At 37.1% G+C, this 17,901-nt stretch overlaps 1 protein-coding gene across 3 annotated transcripts in view; it reads left to right on the top strand.

Moving 5' to 3' along the window:
* Positions 1 to 246: 246 nt before the first annotated feature.
* Positions 247 to 17,901, top strand: part of LTN1 (listerin E3 ubiquitin protein ligase 1) — a 62,413-nt gene continuing 44,758 nt past the window's right edge. For 2 of the 3 annotated variants that reach the window (XM_037832867.1, XM_037832876.1), the window contains exons 1-6: positions 247 to 374; positions 5,618 to 5,821; positions 6,339 to 6,437; positions 6,989 to 7,219; positions 8,104 to 8,156; positions 8,878 to 9,058. In XM_037832867.1, coding sequence (XP_037688795.1) covers positions 333 to 374; positions 5,618 to 5,821; positions 6,339 to 6,437; positions 6,989 to 7,219; positions 8,104 to 8,156; positions 8,878 to 9,058 — 810 coding nt within the window. In that variant the 5' untranslated portion in view covers positions 247 to 332. The remainder of the gene's footprint in view (positions 375 to 5,617; positions 5,822 to 6,338; positions 6,438 to 6,988; positions 7,220 to 8,103; positions 8,157 to 8,877; positions 9,059 to 17,901) is intronic. The other variant, XM_037832883.1, reaches the window with a different exon arrangement.

Here is a 17,901-nt window from a genome sequence, read left to right on the forward strand (position 1 = left end):
CTTGCAAAGCAAACAAATCTCACTTCTGGAAAGCGTGGAAGGTAAAATTAGGAGCCACAGGTATGTCCCTTAGCTTCCTATTGGACCGGATCTACGTCAGTCAGGTGGGCGTGGCTTTCCCTGTGACGATTCCGACCGCAGATGGTTAGAGACACCTCGGGGGCGGGCACGGAGGTGGGGCGTGGAACTGCGGGGAGGGGGGGTGGCGGAAGGGGCGGACCCGGGGAAGTTGTTCCAGAGGACCTTCTTCCGGCTCACTCTAAGGGCCGGAAGTTGTGTCCGGGCCGCGTCAACCTAGGACTGCGGGTCGGAGTGCGGCTGCGACTGCAACCATGGGCGGGAAGAACAAGCAGCGGACCAAGGGGAACTTGAGGGTAAGTGTGGGGTGTCCCGACCGGGGCGTCCTCGCCTCACAGCCTCAGGCTCCGCTCCACGCCCGGCAGAGTTGTTTGCGGAGAGTGGCTGTGGAGAAGCGAGTGTTTGCTTTTCGATTGTGACCTCTGGGCTGGGCGTACCTGCGGGTTGGGTGGGCTATCTCTGAGCATATTGGGAGATCATGAGAAAAAAGGTGTCCTATGCCAGAGCTGCCCCCACCCGAGTACACAGTTTTCATCCATAAATGGTTCAGTGTCAACTTCAACTGGAAGGTTACCTGGCCGGGGAGAGAGAGGGGCGGCGCTGGGAACCAGGAGACTTGGTTGGGAGGGAGTTAAAGTGAGCCTGGTGCGGAAACTAAATTGGATTATGTCGCTCCTTTGCTCAAAAACCTACAGTGCCAGATCCCTCAGGATAAAGGCCAAAGCCCTTAAAGATGATTTGCAAGGTATGTGGCCTGCCACTCGCCCCTTGCCATGTTGGTCCGGCCCTCTAACTCCATCCAGTCACGCCGCCTTTTCATTGTGTCTCGCCTTTGCCTAATATGCTCCCCAACGTTTTTTTCAGGTGGTACCAAGTTTTGCTCTAGACATCTCTGGGTCCCCTGTGATCGCCCTGTCTTAAGTTGAAACCCTCACGCACTCCGTGTTCCCCTTCCTATTTTATTTTTCTTTACACTTCTAACATACCTGCAGTTTACTGTTCTGCTTCACTAGGATTTAAGTACTATAAAGGCAGGAATTTTTATCTGTTGCTGTATACTCTGTGTATATAGGGACTGGTATATAGTAGAAACTTAATAAATACTTGTTTAAAGAAGAACCTAAAGTGTATTAAACCTACATGATTAAGACTGTTAGAATGGCATTTTTTTTCTGGGTTGTTCAGGTTTCTAAGAATGCATTTTTCCTGCTTCTGATTGAATTAATCCTATTGATTTTAGTATGTACTTTCGTAGGTCTGTTTTGGAAGATAATATCAACAATTATAGTAATTTATGCCAGTACTATGCTAAGTGCTATACTTCTATTCTCATTTAATCTTTTATATTTTTTATTTGAAAATTGTATAGTTTATTTTTGAAAAATTCCAGATAGGAAAATTTGCAAGAATATTGGAATGACAATCCATGTATTCTTTGCCTACATTTGGCTATATTTGCTTTGTCTCTCTAACTATATGTATTTTGCCGAACCATATGAAGGTTAGGTGCAGACATCATAAAACTTTTAACTCCTAAATACTTAAGCATTTGCCTTCTAAAAACAATGCCAATTTCCTACATAACCATGAGCAATTATAACACACAGAAAATTTAACTTTGATATAATATTATTGTCTTTTATATAGCTTTGTATTCTGATTGCTGCAGTCATCTCAATCATGCCTCCTATAACTTCTTTTTGAATATATGTATATATATGTATATGTATACTTTTTCTTTTTTAAACATCCAAGATCCAACCAAGGATCATTAATTCCATTTGGTTGTCATTTAGTCCCCTTTGACCTAGACAGTTTCCCTTTTTTTATTTTTATTTTTGGTCTTTTAGGGTATGGACTGTACTGAAGAGTGTAGGCTAGTTGTTTTGCTTAATTTAGATTTGTCTAATTGTTTCCTTATAATTAGATTCAGGTTAATGTATTTTTGACAGGACTCCTTCATAGATGATGTGCCTTTCTCAGTGCATCACACCAGGGAGCCCTTAGTACCCTTTGGTGTTATTTATTTAATCACTTGAGTAAGGTGTTGTCCCTTGTAAAGGTATCTTTTTCCATTGGCTGTTAACAACTATGTGGAATAGTAGTTTCAGACTGTGTGAATAACGTATTCTCTGACAAATCTGCACTCATTGGTTTTAGCACCCTTTGATGATTCTTGCTGGTATGAGTTAAAAACTTTTGTTTAATCTTTACAACAACCATATGAATGAGTTAAGTTACTATTACTTAATTTTAAAAGTGATAGAACTGAGACTGAGAGAAATTAATTTGCCTGAGCTCATGTGTCTGGGAAGTTGTAGAGTTGGGATTTGAACTTTGGAGTGGCAGTCATTCATTCAATAGAAAACTTTGAGTACTGGACACCATATATTCAAAGGTGAGATAAATGTCTCCTTTCTCGAGAAAGTATTAGTTTGATGATAAAGACAGATAAGTAAGCAAATAATTGTACTGCATTGAAGAAGTATGATATAGGTTATGAGCAGAAAGTGTGGGAGAACAGGAAAGTATGGGATTGACCTGAGATGGACAAATTTTGTAAGTAAGAGTGTATTTTGAAGGATCAGTAGGAGTTTGTCAGGCAATGAAAAGAAAGGATGAGTTTTCAGGTAATGAGAAAAGATTATCCAAAGGCCAAATTATGAAAGGGCATAGTGTATTCAAGGAAGCTTTAATTCAGTTTGAAACTGGAACATCAATGGTGGCTGCAAAATGAGGAGAGGGGAGGAGGCTATTGGGAATGGAAGAGAAAAGTGGCAGCAGATCAAACTGGGGAAATCAAAGCCAGATTGTGAAAGATCTTGTAAAGTCTTCCTGAGTTTGGTCCTTACTTTGTAGACTGGTGATTGCCACCTCACATACCCCTAGAAACCAGGCAAAAAAGTATGAAGTAGGTGAAGTGTAAGAAAAAATAACTGCCAGAAATAGAACAAGGTTCTTAATTTTTCTTAAACTGTGGGTATAAGTATCCAACATACAAAGATAAGAATAGTAACTGTATTTTAAATTCAAAGTAGACATTGAATGAAAGGTACAATGAGTACTTTGTTCATAATTTGTTACTTTTTATATTTGAAACATGAAATCTGATACCTTTCCTTCTGTATCTAGTTACCACTTTCAGCTCTGATATTTCGGGTCAGTTCAGAATTTAGCCTTGACTCTCTTAGCTTTTAACAATAGATTTTTATTCTGGTTCACAATAAAATGTTCTACAAAAGAGAATATTGATAAAATTCTGGTATCCTAATGTTATATTTAGTTTTCGGAATAGTAATTCAGTAACTTCCTCTGTAGCTCTTTATTCGTGTACTAATATTGAGGAAGCTGAACTGAATGCTGTTAATTCATTTTAATAAGTTTTTAAAATAAAGAACTTTTTGGAATTAGTCTTAAATGCTACAATTTTGAAAAATAAAATCCAGGCCATCTTCATTTCTGGTCACTCATTTCAGTTTAGAAAGTAGGCCAGTTTTTTCCTTTCCAAATGAGTTTCCTAAACACAGTTTTGCCAGGTCTGAGCAAATTGACACACATTTGGATAACCCCTTGTGGATATATTTGTAGAGAACTAAGAAATAGATGATTTTGGACGGGTTGCAGTGTCGTCTTATTGGTCAAGCTCGGGTATCCCCTTCGCCTTTAGATGACAATGAATAAGATAATTTCTTTCAAAAGACCAAATATTTTCTTTTTCTGTCACAACTAACTCCTAACTTTTAGTAATAAGAGGCTACTATGTTGTACATCAATCAAGCACATCATTGTTTATGGTTCAAAACAAAGGACTGTATCTTATATCTCGACCACTGTATTGATTTTTATGTCCGTAATAATGTAATTTGTAACCTTTTTAGCCCAAAGAGATTGGGTTAGGCTTTGGGAATGTGGAAATGAGTAAGACATGTGTCTGCCCCCAAGGAACTGTTAGTCTAGAAGCAGCTGTCATTGGATCTGCCCAATGGTAGTTGCTTAATAAATATTTGTTGAATGAATGAAAAGATTTTATCTATTTATAAATTAATTTTATATCGTACAGTACATATACATATTATGTGTGTATACATAGTAATGATATGAAAGTTGGAATTGAAAATTTTCATTAACGGTCCTTAACACGTGATGTTTTATGAGTTTTAAAATTTTATTCTGTTTCTTTAAAATGCTAGTCATGGCACATTACGTTGATACCTTGAGCCACTAACAGGTTGTAACTGCAGTTTAGAAAGCATTATCCTGGACAGCCAAAGCATGAGCAACCAAAGAAAAACTAGATAAATGAGACTTCATCAAAATTAAAAACTTTTGTGCTTCGAAGGCATTATCAAGAAAATGAAACAACAACCTGCAGAATGGAAGTAAATATTTGGAAATCATATATATTTGATAAGGGTTTATATCCAGAATCTATAAAGAATGCCTACAGCTCAACAACAAAAAGACAATAACCCAATTAAAACAAGGGCAAAGTACTTGAAAAGACATTTCTCAAAAAGAAGGCACACAGATAACCAATAAGCACATGAAAAGATGCTCAACTTACCATTAGGGAAATACAAATCAAAACCACAGTGAGAGCTACCATTCACACCCACTAGAATAGCTATTATTAAAATAACAGAAAATAACAGTTGTTGGTAAGGATACAGAGAAATAGGAAGCCTTGTGCGTTTTTGGGAATGGAAAATGGTGCAGCTGCTGTGGAAAACAATCTGACAGTACCTGAGAAAATTATGTATAGAATTACCATATGTCCCGGCAATCCCATTTCCAGGTAGATGCCCCAAAGAACTAAAAGCAGGAACTCAAACAGGTATTTGTACACCAAGGTTCATAGCAGCATTATTTACAATAGCCAAAAGGTGGAAGCCACCCAAGTGTCCATCAACAGATGAATGGATAAACAAAATATGATATCTACATACAGTGAAATATTACTCAGCCATAAAAGGAACAAAGTTCTGATATATGCAACAACTTGGATGAACATTGAAGACCTCGTATTGAGTGAAATAAGCAAGACACAAAAGGACAAGTATTGTATGATCTCATTTATATGAAATAGAATATGCAAATTCATAGAGTTAGAAATTAGAATATAGGTTACCAGGGACAAAAATGGGAATGGAGAATGGAGACTTAATACTTAATTGATACAGAGTTTCTGTTTAGGAGGATGGAAAAGTTTTGGTAATGGATGGTGTTGATGGTTGCACAACATTGTGAATAATGCCACTGAATTGTATCCTTGAATATGGTTAAAATGGGAAATTGTGTGTTGTGTATATGTTACCACTATAAAAATAAAAATTAAAAACAATGGAAATAGCTCCTATGATCCTTATGGATAGGTTTTTGTTGACAAAGACTCATCTTTGAGGGGAACATGGTAAGAGATGAAATTTTAAGCTGGGAAAAGAAAGTTCTCAAAAGCTTGTTCTTACCATGGTAATAGGCAAGAAAAAAGTTAAATTTTCAGCTCTCTGAACTCTTGTCTTTTTTCTCCCTCTTTTATCAGCCTTCAAACAGTGGTCGAGCTGCAGAACTCCTTGCCAAAGAACAGGGAACAGTGCCTGGATTTATTGGTTTTGGAACAACTCAGAGTGACCTAGGCTATGTTCCTGCTATTCAAGGAGCTGAAGAAATAGACAATCTTGTAGATTCTGATTTCCGAATGGTGCTGCGGAAACTTTCCAAGAAAGATGTCACAACAAAATTAAAAGCAAGTTTTAAAATCTGATCAAGAAAATCCTTTTTTTAAAACATTGTTGGCATATTTTATGTAAAGGAAAATTAGTAATAATTTATCACTAAGTTCTTTTACAGTTGTACTTTTTTGATACATAGACAAGTATTGTTGACAGTTAGCTTCTAGGTTATAAATTAGTTTGTTCTTCACTTTTTTTAACTACTTTGGAATTTTGTCTGAACAATTTTTCCTATTAGGGACTGTAATTTTGTTCCTATAACCTTAAACAGGTTTTGTGTGTGTGTGTGTATATATTTTTTATTTTTTAAAGAACAACTGAAAAGTTTCTACTATAATAGCCTGTGCGGGAACTCTTCAAATTAGTCCCATATGGTACAAACAGAAGTAATGTGTTTTCCTATTACATAAAGTAGACCAAGCTTCCAGAGTAAAATAATCAGTTGCAGATATTATGGTTTTAATCCCTATTGATTAATCCCTAATTTAATCCCTAAAAATAATCCCTAATTATTATCCCTAATAATTTCAGGCTGTGCAGGAATTTGGAACCATGTGTACAGAGAGAGAGACAGAAATTGTAAAAGGAGTTCTTCCATATTGGCCAAGAATTTTCTGCAAAATTTCACTTGTATGTATTAAGGCATTAGTAGTTTATTTCTGTTGCATATATTTTTGGTTGAAATGATGGGAGTATTAAATTTATGTGATTTATTTTTGGTGAGGAATAAGAAATGTTATGTCACCATTGTAAGGCAGATTGGTTTGTTTTGGGTTGTACAGAGTGTATAGGGAGTCTATTTTTAGAAGTCATTACTAGAGAAGACTCCAGATGCTTTCCAGTTGTACTATATTTTTGCAGTTATTTTCTTTCCTTGTATATTTGTTGCAGAAGAATGAGAATGACTTGCTTACATATTCAAGTCCAAGTCTTGAGTCTAATATTTCTTATCTCATCTCTTGGGGTGGGGAGGCAGGAGGGGATGAAAAATTAATTTAGTCAGTCATTTGCCATATTTCTGATTGAAAAAAACAAATTCTTGATATTTTGAAAAATTGATTTTAATTTAGTTCTGTCCATGAAAGAATTCTCAACAATGAGTCATTATAGCTTATCCAGAAATGTCTGTGTTTCTTTTTATGGACTAGAGTTATATTAAATCACATTTAAATTTTCAATAGGATCATGACCGCCGGGTTCGAGAGGCTACACAGCAAGCTTTTGAGAAACTTATCCTTAAAGTAAAGAAACACTTGGCTCCCTATTTAAAAAGTTTAATGGGATATTGGCTAATGGCTCAATGTGATACTTACACACCAGCTGCAGCTGCAGCAAAAGATGCATTTGAAGCGGCTTTCCCTCCAAGCAAGCAACCAGAAGCCATAGCATTTTGTAAGGACGAAATTACAAGTGTAAGTTCTTGAAAGTATTCTGTATCTGTTTTTTTCTTGAGTACTTATGGGATGTAGGGCACATTACAATGATAATTCTTTTATCTCACATTATGGGGAAAGAGTAGTGAACTATTTCCAAAATAACAGAATGTTACCTTTTCAAAATGGTGTTTAACAAAATTAACCATTTTTGATGTTTAATGAAATTAATATTTTGGATTGGATTGTTCTAAAATATTCAGAATTTTCTATTTTAAATTTATCATACATTATCTGAAAATGTTGATATATGCTTTATAATATATAATCTAAAAAAATACTTCTAAAATATATTTTATTTATTTCTCCCCCCCTTATTTTCATATCAATACATGCATTCAGATCTACCTCATTCTTATTGTTAGCTCTCTGGTATTCCTTTGTATGGATGTATAATAGTTTATTCATCTCCTTTTACATACATGCATGCTAGACACACACACACACACACACACACACACGCTCAAACACATGGGTCTAGAAGAGGGGAGAGGAAAGCAGAGCCTAATTTCTGTCCCACACTCACTAATTGGGAATTCCACTTCACCTCTGTGAAGAGGAATGGGGGAGCAAGAGGCCAGTAGTGTTTAGAAGAAAATTCCTCTTGATGGGAACTGGAGGTGTGGAGAAGTACCTTGTCCTTCTTACCCTAACAGCAGCAAATACCAGGGAATGATAAGGAAAGAAAAACAGGTAAAATTCAAACCTTAGTAGTAATTCTAGAACTATTGTGGGCATGGGGATAAAAATTATTAGGTTTATGGGGATTTTAAAAATGTATTTTATTCATATATGCTCTATCTGTTCACCATATAAAATCTCAAGGCTTTGGGATTTCTCCCCCCCACCCTTACCCCCAATAGGTGCTGCAAGATCACCTTATAAAGGAAACACCTGATACCCTCAGTGACCCACAGTAAGTTGTATTGTTACTATGTAACTGATGAAATGGATTTGTTTCACTCATACATAATTTGATGATTAATTTCAATGTGACATTTTTTTAAAAGAAGGGATTCTAAATGTCTAGATGAAAATACTTAATATAATGCTGTTTGCCAGGTACTGTTTTAAGTACTTTTACTTGCAAGTTGTCTGAGGATCTAACTTATATTACATTTGTTTTTTTAGAAAGAGGTAATTTTAGAGTTTCCCCACATTTAGTGCTCTACAATCATAGCAGAAACCATTTTAATGTCTGCTTGAAAATAGGTTAAGAACCAGGAATAGTTCTACTGAAACAATAGTAAAATGTTCTAATTGAGCTTTTAGGAGTCCCTAAGGGGAAGTAATCTTAGCTGCATTGAAATCCATTCCCTAGAGTCACCCTGTTCACTGATACTGAGAGCAATATGCTCACATATTTATTTTAATTCATGGCTTTTTATTTGTTTGCACTTTGTGTTAGAAGTAAAATAAATGATTAAACTACTGTATGTGTTTGTCTTTTGAGGGAGATTAGCGTAGGGGGAATTGAAGATAGAAATAAAGCAATATTATATTAAAAATAACCTTGTTTTGTCATTTTAAAGCAACTTTGGTAGATATGTAATAATAAAACTTAAAATAGAAGTACAAAATATGTAGTTTGACTTATTCTCAATCCTTATATATGTTTATTTTCTTTTCTCATTAAGAACTGTTCCAGGGGAAGAAAGAGAAGCTAAATTCTATCGAGTTATAACTTGTTCCTTATTGGCATTAAAGAAATTGCTTTGCCTCTTGCCTGATAATGAAATTGATTCTCTGGAGGAGAAATTTAAGTGTCTTTTAACACAGAATAAGTTTTGGAAGTATGGAAAACACAGTATACCTCAGGTATCTTAATCTTCTTCTTTTTTAGTGCAATTTTATTTAAATATATTCACATACCATACGGTCATCCAAAGTGTATAACAGTTGTACATTCATCACCACAATCAATTTTTGAACAGTTTCATTACTCCAAAAAAAAAAAGTCAGAATAAAAATCAAAGTAAAAAAGAACACTCAAAACATACCATATCTCTTCTCCCCCCTCATTATTTATTTACTTTTTGTCCCCAGTTTTTACTCATTTGTCCATACACTGGCTAAAGGGAGTATGAACCATGAAGTTTTCACAATCACACGATCACACCATATCAGCTATACAGTTATATGATTGTCTTCAAGAATCAAGGATTCCATATTGCAATTCAACAGTTTCAGATATTTCCTTCTAGCTATTCTAATAAACTAAAAACTAAAATGGGATATCTCTATAATGCATAAAAGTTACCTCCAGAATGACCCCTTGACTCCATTTGAAATCTCTCAGCCACTGAAACTGTATTTTATTTCATTTCTCATCCCTCTTTTGGTCCAGAGTCTTTCTCAGTCCTGTGATGCTGGGTCCAGGCTCATCCCCAGGAGTCACATCCTACATTGCCAGGGAGGTTTACATCCCTGGGAGTCATGTCCCGTGTAGTGGGGAAAGTAGTGAGTTTATCTGCTGAGTTGGTGTAGAGAGAGAGGCCACATTTGAGCAACAAAAGAGGTACTCTGGGGGTGACTCTCAGGCACAATTGTCAGTAGGCTTAGCCTCTCCTTTGCAGTAACAAGCTTCATAAGGGCAAACCCCAAGATTGAGATCTCAGCCTGCTAAACTGGTAGTCCCTAATGCTTGCAAGAATATCAGGAATTCTCCAGCTGGGGAAGTTTAATATTTCCACATTTTCCCCCAGTCCCTCAAGGGGGCTTTGCAAATACTTTTTATTCTCTGCCCAGATTACTCTGGGATGTATCGAGCTTTCATGCTAACCTGTACAAACCAACCAGATCCCACTCCTTGTTCAAGGTTCCATGTAATTATGGTATTTGAGTGAACTGACCACACAAGTTAAATTATATAGTGTGCTACAGAAAATACAGATTTTTTCACCAAGTAAGCATCTCTTCCTTTGGTCGCATACAGAAGCTGGAATTTTAAAACACAGTTAATATCATCCTCTACGCTTTATTGTGATCTACTACAATCTCAGCCAAGTCCATTTCATTCGTATCTTCAATTGAAGTCTGATCTCCTTCTCAGCCTCTTTAACAGTTGCTGCATGGGGGTCCATGTTAGTGAGGCATTATAATGTTTGTCTTTTCACTTCTGGCTTATTTCACTCAACCTACTGTCCTCAAGGTCTGTTCACCTAGTTGCGTACCTCACAACTTCGTTCCTTCTTGCTATACCACGGTTTACATTCTGTTTATCAGTTGATGTGCCCCTAGGCTACTTCCATTCATTGCAAATTGTGAATACTGCCGCCATAAACACCAGTGTTCAAATGCCCACTTGGTTCCCGCTCTCAGTTCCTCCAAGTGTACCACCAATAACAGGGTTGCAGGACCATGTGGCAACCCCATACTTAACTTCCTGTGGAACCACCACTCTGCCCTCCAAATGGGCTGCACCATTCTACTTCCCCACCAACAGTGAATAGATATATTCTTTTCTCTACATTTTCTTCAGCACTAGTATCCCTCTGTTTATTTTTTAAACAGTTTTATTCACATACCATACAATCCATCCTAAGTAAATCATTCTGGTACAATCACATAATTTTTCATTCACCACCAAAATATATATGAGTACATTTCCATTTCTTCCACAAAGAGGAAGAGGAGAAAAAAAAATGACTAATAAAAAATAAAATATAAAAGAAAAAATTAAAATGTGTCTGGGTTCATGTGCAAGAGAGCAGGAAAAATGTTTCTGAAACAAAACTTGACAAATTAATGAAAAGTAAATTTAAAGATTGTTACATTTGCACTATAGAAACAATGCAAGTATTAAACAAAATATTCACTAAAAAAAGATAGAAGGAAAAACAAAACAAAAGATAGAAGAAAAAAATAAAATAAAATACAATGAAAAGGTCTTGCAACAACACCGACACCAACACCAAGAATCCCATACCACTCCCTTGTATCACCCTCTCATAGACATTTGGCTTTGCTATATTGCCTTTGTTACAATTAATGGAAGCATATTATAAGGTTACTGTTAACTATAGACTCTGGTTTCTTTGATTGTATTTTTCCCCCATATCATCCAGTTTTCAACACCTTGCAATGTTGACATTCATTTGTTCTCCCTCATGTAAAAACATTCTTATATGAGTACACTTAATCACCATCATTGATCACTCTAGGTTTCACTAAGTTATACAGTCCTCATCTTTATCCTGTGATCTTTCTTTATGATATCATACATGCCCCTAGCCTTCCTCTTTCACCTGTACTCACACTCATCTTTGTTCAGAGTACTTACAATATTGTGCTACCATCACACAATACTGTGCTGTGTATTTCTGGATCTGTATATTCAATCCTATTGAATTGTGTGTACTCCTTCAGCATCAGATGCCTAATCTCTACACTCTTTATATCTCCTGTTAACCTGTGTTCTCAACTTTAACTTTCAAAGTTTGCTCATTAATGTTAGTTCATTTTAGTGAGACCATAGAGTATTTCTCCTTTTGTTTCTGGCTACTTTCACTCAATGTAATGTCTACTGTCTATCATTTTGTCTTTTGGATTTTATATGTCATATCTTATTATATTGTATTTATTTTTCTCTCTCTTTTTACCCTTACTGATAATCTTCATTTCTACACTTCTCTTTGAACCTCTCTCTCCTGTCTTTTCCTGTCTGCCTGTAGTGCTCACTTTAGTATTTCCTGAAGAATGGGTATCATGGTCACAAACTCTCTCAGTTGTTTGTCTGAAAACATTTTAAATTCTCCCTCTTTTTTTTTTTAAATTTTTTTTTTGAAATAATTTCAAACATATGGGACAGTTGCAAATAAATACAAACCCCATACAGAGAACACTAACACCCCCCCAACCCCAGATATGCATATCTACCAATTTTACATTTTGCTACCTTTGCAGTACCTTTCTGTTTCCTTCCTCCCTTCCTTCCTTCCCTCCTTCTTTCCTTCCTTCCCCTCTCCCTCCCCCCCCACTTTCTTTCAACTATATCTATTATCTTTCTATCAATTATGTATCTACCCATTTATCATTTCCTGAACATTTGAGAGCAGGTTGCATATATCATACTCCTTGAACTCATAACACTTCCCATGTACATTTCCTGTGAACAAGGATATTTACTTATGTCTTATCTGCAGTTAATTCAAGAAAATTAATATGGTTATAAAGCTTAAATTCTATATTCCAATTTTTCCTTATACCCTTTTTGAGCTTTTCTCCTCCATTCTTAGATCCACTCCAGTATCATATATTGCATTGATTGTCATTAACTCTTAATTAACTCTTTTTTATTTTTAATTAACTATATCAAAAAAAATTTTTTTTAAAAAAAGATATACAATAAAAAAACATTTCAAACAAACCGTAACAATGGAGTAAGAAAAAGACAACTAACCTAAAATAACTATTTTATTTCCAAGAGAATAACCTAATATAGCAACATTTCTGTGAACTTGTTCCTACCATTCCCATCAGAAATTAACAAATCATAGTCATTCCTGGGCATTCCCAGAACATTAAATTTACCCACGATAGCTTATCTGTTATTGGTTTATTGTTCCCACTTCATTAATTGCTGTCTATCGCTAGTTCCCCTACATTCTACATTATAAACCATTTATTTTAGGAGTGGGTTGTTTAACCTCCAGGTGTTTGTGAATTTTCTAAGTCTCTGATGGTTATTGACTTCTAATTGTATTCCATTGTGGTCAGAGAATGTGCTTTGAATAATTTCAATTTTTTTAAATTTATTGAGGCTTGTTTTATATCCCAGCATATGGTCTATTCTGGAGAAGGTTCCGTGATCACTAGAGAAGAATGTGTATCCTCGTGATTTGGGATGTAATGTTCTATATATGTCTGTTAAATCAAATTCATTTATCAGATTGTTTAGGTTTTCAGTTTCCTTGCTGGTTTTCTGTCTGGTTGATCTATCTATAGGAGAGAGTGATGTTTTGAAGTCTCCCACAAGTATTGTAGAAACATCCATTGCTTCCTTTAGTTTTGCCAGTGTTTGTCTCGTGTATTTTGTGGCACCTTGATTGGGTGCATAAACATTTATGATTTTATTTCTTGTTGAATTGCCCCTTTTATTAGTATGTAGTGGCCTTCTTTGTCTCTCCTAACATCCTTGCATTTAAAGTCTATTTTATCTGAGATTAATATTGCTACTCCTGCTTTTTTTTGACTGTAGCTTGCATGACATATTTTTTCCATCCTTTCACTTTCAATTTCTTTGTGTCCCTGTGTCTAAGATGAGTCTCTTGTATGCAACATATTGATGGTTCATATTTTTTGATCCATTTTGCCAATCTATATCTTTTAATTGGGGAGTTTAATCCATTTACATTTAATGTTATTACTGTGAAGGCATTTCTTGAATCAGCCATCCTATCCTTTGGTTTATGTTTGTCAGATATATTTTTTCCCTCTCTCTCTTATTGTCCTTCAATGAACCAATATTGATTCTCTCTAGTACTGAACCTTTCTCCATCTCTCTCTCTCCTTTCTTTGTTTCTCTGTCGGTAGGGCTCCCTTTAATATCTGAAGTAGGGCAGGAATTTTATTAGCAAAATTTCTCCGCATTTGTTTGTGAAAAATTTAAGCTCTCCCTCAAATTTGAAGGAGAGCTTTGCTGGATGAAATATTCTTGGTTGGAAATTTTTCTCTCTCAGAATTTTTAGTATGTCATGCTACTGCCTTCTTGACTCCATGGTGGCCACTGAGTAGTCACTACTTAGTCTTGTGTTGTTTCCTTTGTATGTGGTAAGTTGCTTTTCTCTTGCTGCTTTCAGAACTTGCTCCTTCTCTTCAGTATTTGACAGTCTAATCAGACTATGTCTTGGAGTGGGTTTATTTGGATTTATTCTATTTGGAGTTCACTGGGCATTTATGCTTGTGTATTTATATTGTATAGAAAGTTTGGGAAGTTTTCCCAACAATTTCTTTGAATACTCTTTCTAGACCTTTACCCTTCTCTTCCCCTTCTGGGACACCAATGAGTCTTAAATTTGGACATTTTATTTTATATTTCATATCCGTGAGATCCATTTCGGTTTTTTCAATTTTTTTCCGCACTCTTTCTTTTGTTCTTTCATTTTCTGTTCTGTGGCCCTCTAGGTTGCTAATTCGTTGTTCAGCTTCCACTAGTCTCGTACTGTGAGTATCCAGAATCTTTTTAATTTGGTCAACAGTTTCTTTTATTTCCATAAGATCATCTATTTTTTTTATTTACACTTGCAGTTTCTTCTTTATGCTCTTCTAGGGTCTTCTTCATGTCCTTTATATCCTGTGCCATGCTTTCATTGTTTGTCTTTAGTTCTTTGGTTAATTGCTCCAAGTACTGCGTCTCCTCTGATCTTTTGATTTGGGTGTTGGGTTTGGGTTATCCATATTGTCTGTTTTTTTCATATGCTTTAAAATTTTCTGTCTTTTTTGGTCTCTTGGCATTTGCTTTTTCTTGATAGGGTTCTTTTAGGATGTGTAGGATTATTCAAAGACGAATCTCTAATTTATCAGATCTACAGCTTGGTGATGTACACTTTCTCTAACCAGCAGATATTGTCCATGAGTCACCTATTCCCCTCAAGTCAGTTCTCCCCACCTTTTTTTTTGTGGTGTGTGGGTGTCTGATTCTTGTGGAGTCCAATTTGTGCACCAAGTTTGGGTGTGTTGTTGGTGCTGTCTGCCCTGAATGTGGGGCGTGTGTCTGAGTGGTTAAGGAGGGAGGGCAGCTTCAAACCTCCCTGTTGTTCCTGGAGATTTAAGGCTGTTGCAAGAGCCTAACCCTTCATTTCAGTCTCGCCACAGATTGTCTCTGCCGCTGACCCACAAGTCCTTGGTATTGGCTTATGATCCCTGAGATTTCCGAGTGGGTCCCTCTTCCAAGCTGTGCCCTTCTAGGACCTTTGCTGAGGGAAGGTTGTGCTACGTCACAAGTGTGCGCCATCCCTCAAGGGACCTTCTGGGCCACCAGGCCGTGTAAGTGCATTCCCAGCCTGCTGTAAGGATGGCTGAATGGGGCATGTTAATTTCCCCCTTTTCGTACAGCTCCGCCTTCCCAGCTCTGGGACAATTAGCTGTGGGTGTGCTAAAGGCTATTTTCCACGCCTGATATTGTGGCGTGTGTGCGTGTTGCTGGAAAAACTTCCTGTCACACTGGGATTTTTGGCGCAGCTCTGGACTGTGGCTCTGGCACCGGGCAGGAGCGTTCCCAGCCCACTGGGAAGATGGCTGCAAGGGGCGTGTTTTTTTCCTCTTTTGGCTCATCTCTGCCTGCCTTGCTCCGAAACAACAGCGGGTGCACGAAAGGCTGTCTTCCACTCCAGATATTGAGGCGTTTGCACTGCCGTGCTTCACTGTGCAGTTTTCGCTGCTGTATCTACAGCCGCTTTTGGGTTTTTTTAAAAAGGCACTAGTCCACCTCCAAACACCAACCCTTGGTTTCCCCACACCGCAGCATGGCTGCCACTTATTCAGTGGCTTATTCAGTCATTTCAGAATGCGGATTCCTGGTTTCACCAAGTGAACCATCCCTGTGAATTTAGCAGACCTTGTCCAGCTGGTGCATCGCTGGAGCTGGTGTTCTGGGTCACTTTCTGTTTTTTATCTAGTATTTTTCACGGAGGTGTTTTTTTTGTCCTGTCTCTCCTAACCGCCATGTTAGGCTCTCCTCTGCCTCATTTTGAAGGACAGCTTTACCAGATACAGGATTCTCTTTTGGTATCTCTCCTCCATGGTTTCTACTGAGAAATCCTTATGCAGTCTTTTTGCTTTTCTCTTGCTGCTTTCAGAATTCTCTCTTAGTCTTTGACATTTGATAATCTGATTCTTAAGTGTCTTGGCATAGATCTGTTCAGATCTGTTTTGTTTGGAGTACGCTCCGCTTCTTAGATCTGTGATTTTAGTGATTAATTTCTTTCAGTGATTAATTCCTCCATTATTGTTTGTGCCCCATTTCCCTTCTCTGCTCCTTCTGGGATACCCATGACACGTATATTCATGCTCTTCATATTGTCATTCAGTTCCCTGAGATGGTGCTCATATTTTTCCATTCTTTTTCCTATGTGTTCTTTTGTGTGTAGGATTTCAGATATCCTGTCCTCCAGTTCCTGAATCCTTTTTCTGCCTCTTCGAATCTCCTGTTGTGTGTCTCCATTGTGCTTTTCATCTCTTCTGTTGTGCCTTTCATTTCCATAAGTTCTGTGATTTGTTTTTTCAAACTTATTTATTATTCTTTATGGTCACCTAGTATCATCTTTATATCCTTTTGCCACATTTTCCTTCAGCTGATTGATTTGATTTAGAAGATTTGTTTGAACATCTTTAATTAGTTGTTTCAACTCCTGTATCCCATTTGAAGTGTAAGTTTGTTCCTTTAACTGGGCCTTATCTTTGTTTTTCCTAGTGTGACTTGTACTTTTCTTTGTCTAGGCATCTGGTTTCCTTGATTACCCCAGTCAGATTTTCCCAGACCGAGATGGCCCCAGGTCTCAGGAAGAGGATGTAATCAGTATCAAGTTTCCCTGGGGATGAGACCCAGCAGGTTGTTAGACTTTCCCTTGACACCTCTAGACTTGTTGCTTTTCCTGTCGTGCCCAGCAGTGGTGCTTGTCAGCCCACAGCTCCCCACTGGTGTAAAGAGGTGCATTGCCTTTAATTCTCAGTGGATCCTGTCTCAGCCAGGGGCAGAGGGTGTCAGAAGCCAACGTTAAGTTTAAGTTGTTTCTGTCTCCCACCACCCCCTCCTCCACACACTGTGGTCTGAATTCCCTGAGGGAGGGTAGCCACTTGAGCTGGGCCCTGCCCTCCCTTTTCTTAGGGAAGATATGCCCTTTAGGGAATTATCTCTTATACTTCTTCCTTTGTCTCTCTGAGTATCTTAACTCCACTGTTTCCTGGGTTAGCCCTAACAATTGAAAATGCCTGAGGCTTTCTGTAATGAGCTGTTTAGAATGGGAGGAAAAAAAAAGAAGAAAGAAATCCTCTTTTCAGAGCCAGTTCCCAGGAGCCCAGTTTTGCTGGTCAACTGGAATTGGTACCCAGTTCTCTGTGCCCCTTTTCTTGGGACACAGCCATTTTCCAGTATTCTGAGCTCAGCCATCTCCAAAAGCCTCTGTTTTTATTTATTTATTATTATTATTTTTTCTGTTAGTCCCACCTCCTCTCTGCCAGGAGAGACTCCAGGGTTCCTTTCCTGCTTGCTCTAGGTTTTTCTGTGTTCATAGCTTGTATTCAGCAGTCCAAATTTGTTAAGTAAAACTACAGTTAGAAGTTGGTTGAATTACTTTCCCTTTTTCCTCGTAGACTACTTCTTTTTTTTTTTTTTAATTTATTTTTTTGTTGAAATTGTTCAGATACCGTACAACTATCCAAAGATCTAAAGTGTACAATCAGTTGCCCACGGCACCACCATACAGCTATGCATCCATCAACACAATTATTTTTTTTTTCAATTTTTAGAACATTTTCACTACTCCAGAAAAGAAACAAAGACAAAAAAAGGAAAATCACATCCTCCCATACCCCTGACCACACCCCCCGTCCATTATTGATTCATAGTTTTGGTATAGTACATTTGTTACTGTTGATGAGAGAATGTTAAAATACTACTAACTGTAGTATATAGTTTGCAATAGGTATATATTTTTTCCCTA

This window comes from Choloepus didactylus, chromosome 1, assembly GCF_015220235.1.
Source record: "Choloepus didactylus isolate mChoDid1 chromosome 1, mChoDid1.pri, whole genome shotgun sequence".
In the NCBI taxonomy this organism is placed as follows: domain Eukaryota; kingdom Metazoa; phylum Chordata; class Mammalia; order Pilosa; family Megalonychidae; genus Choloepus; species Choloepus didactylus.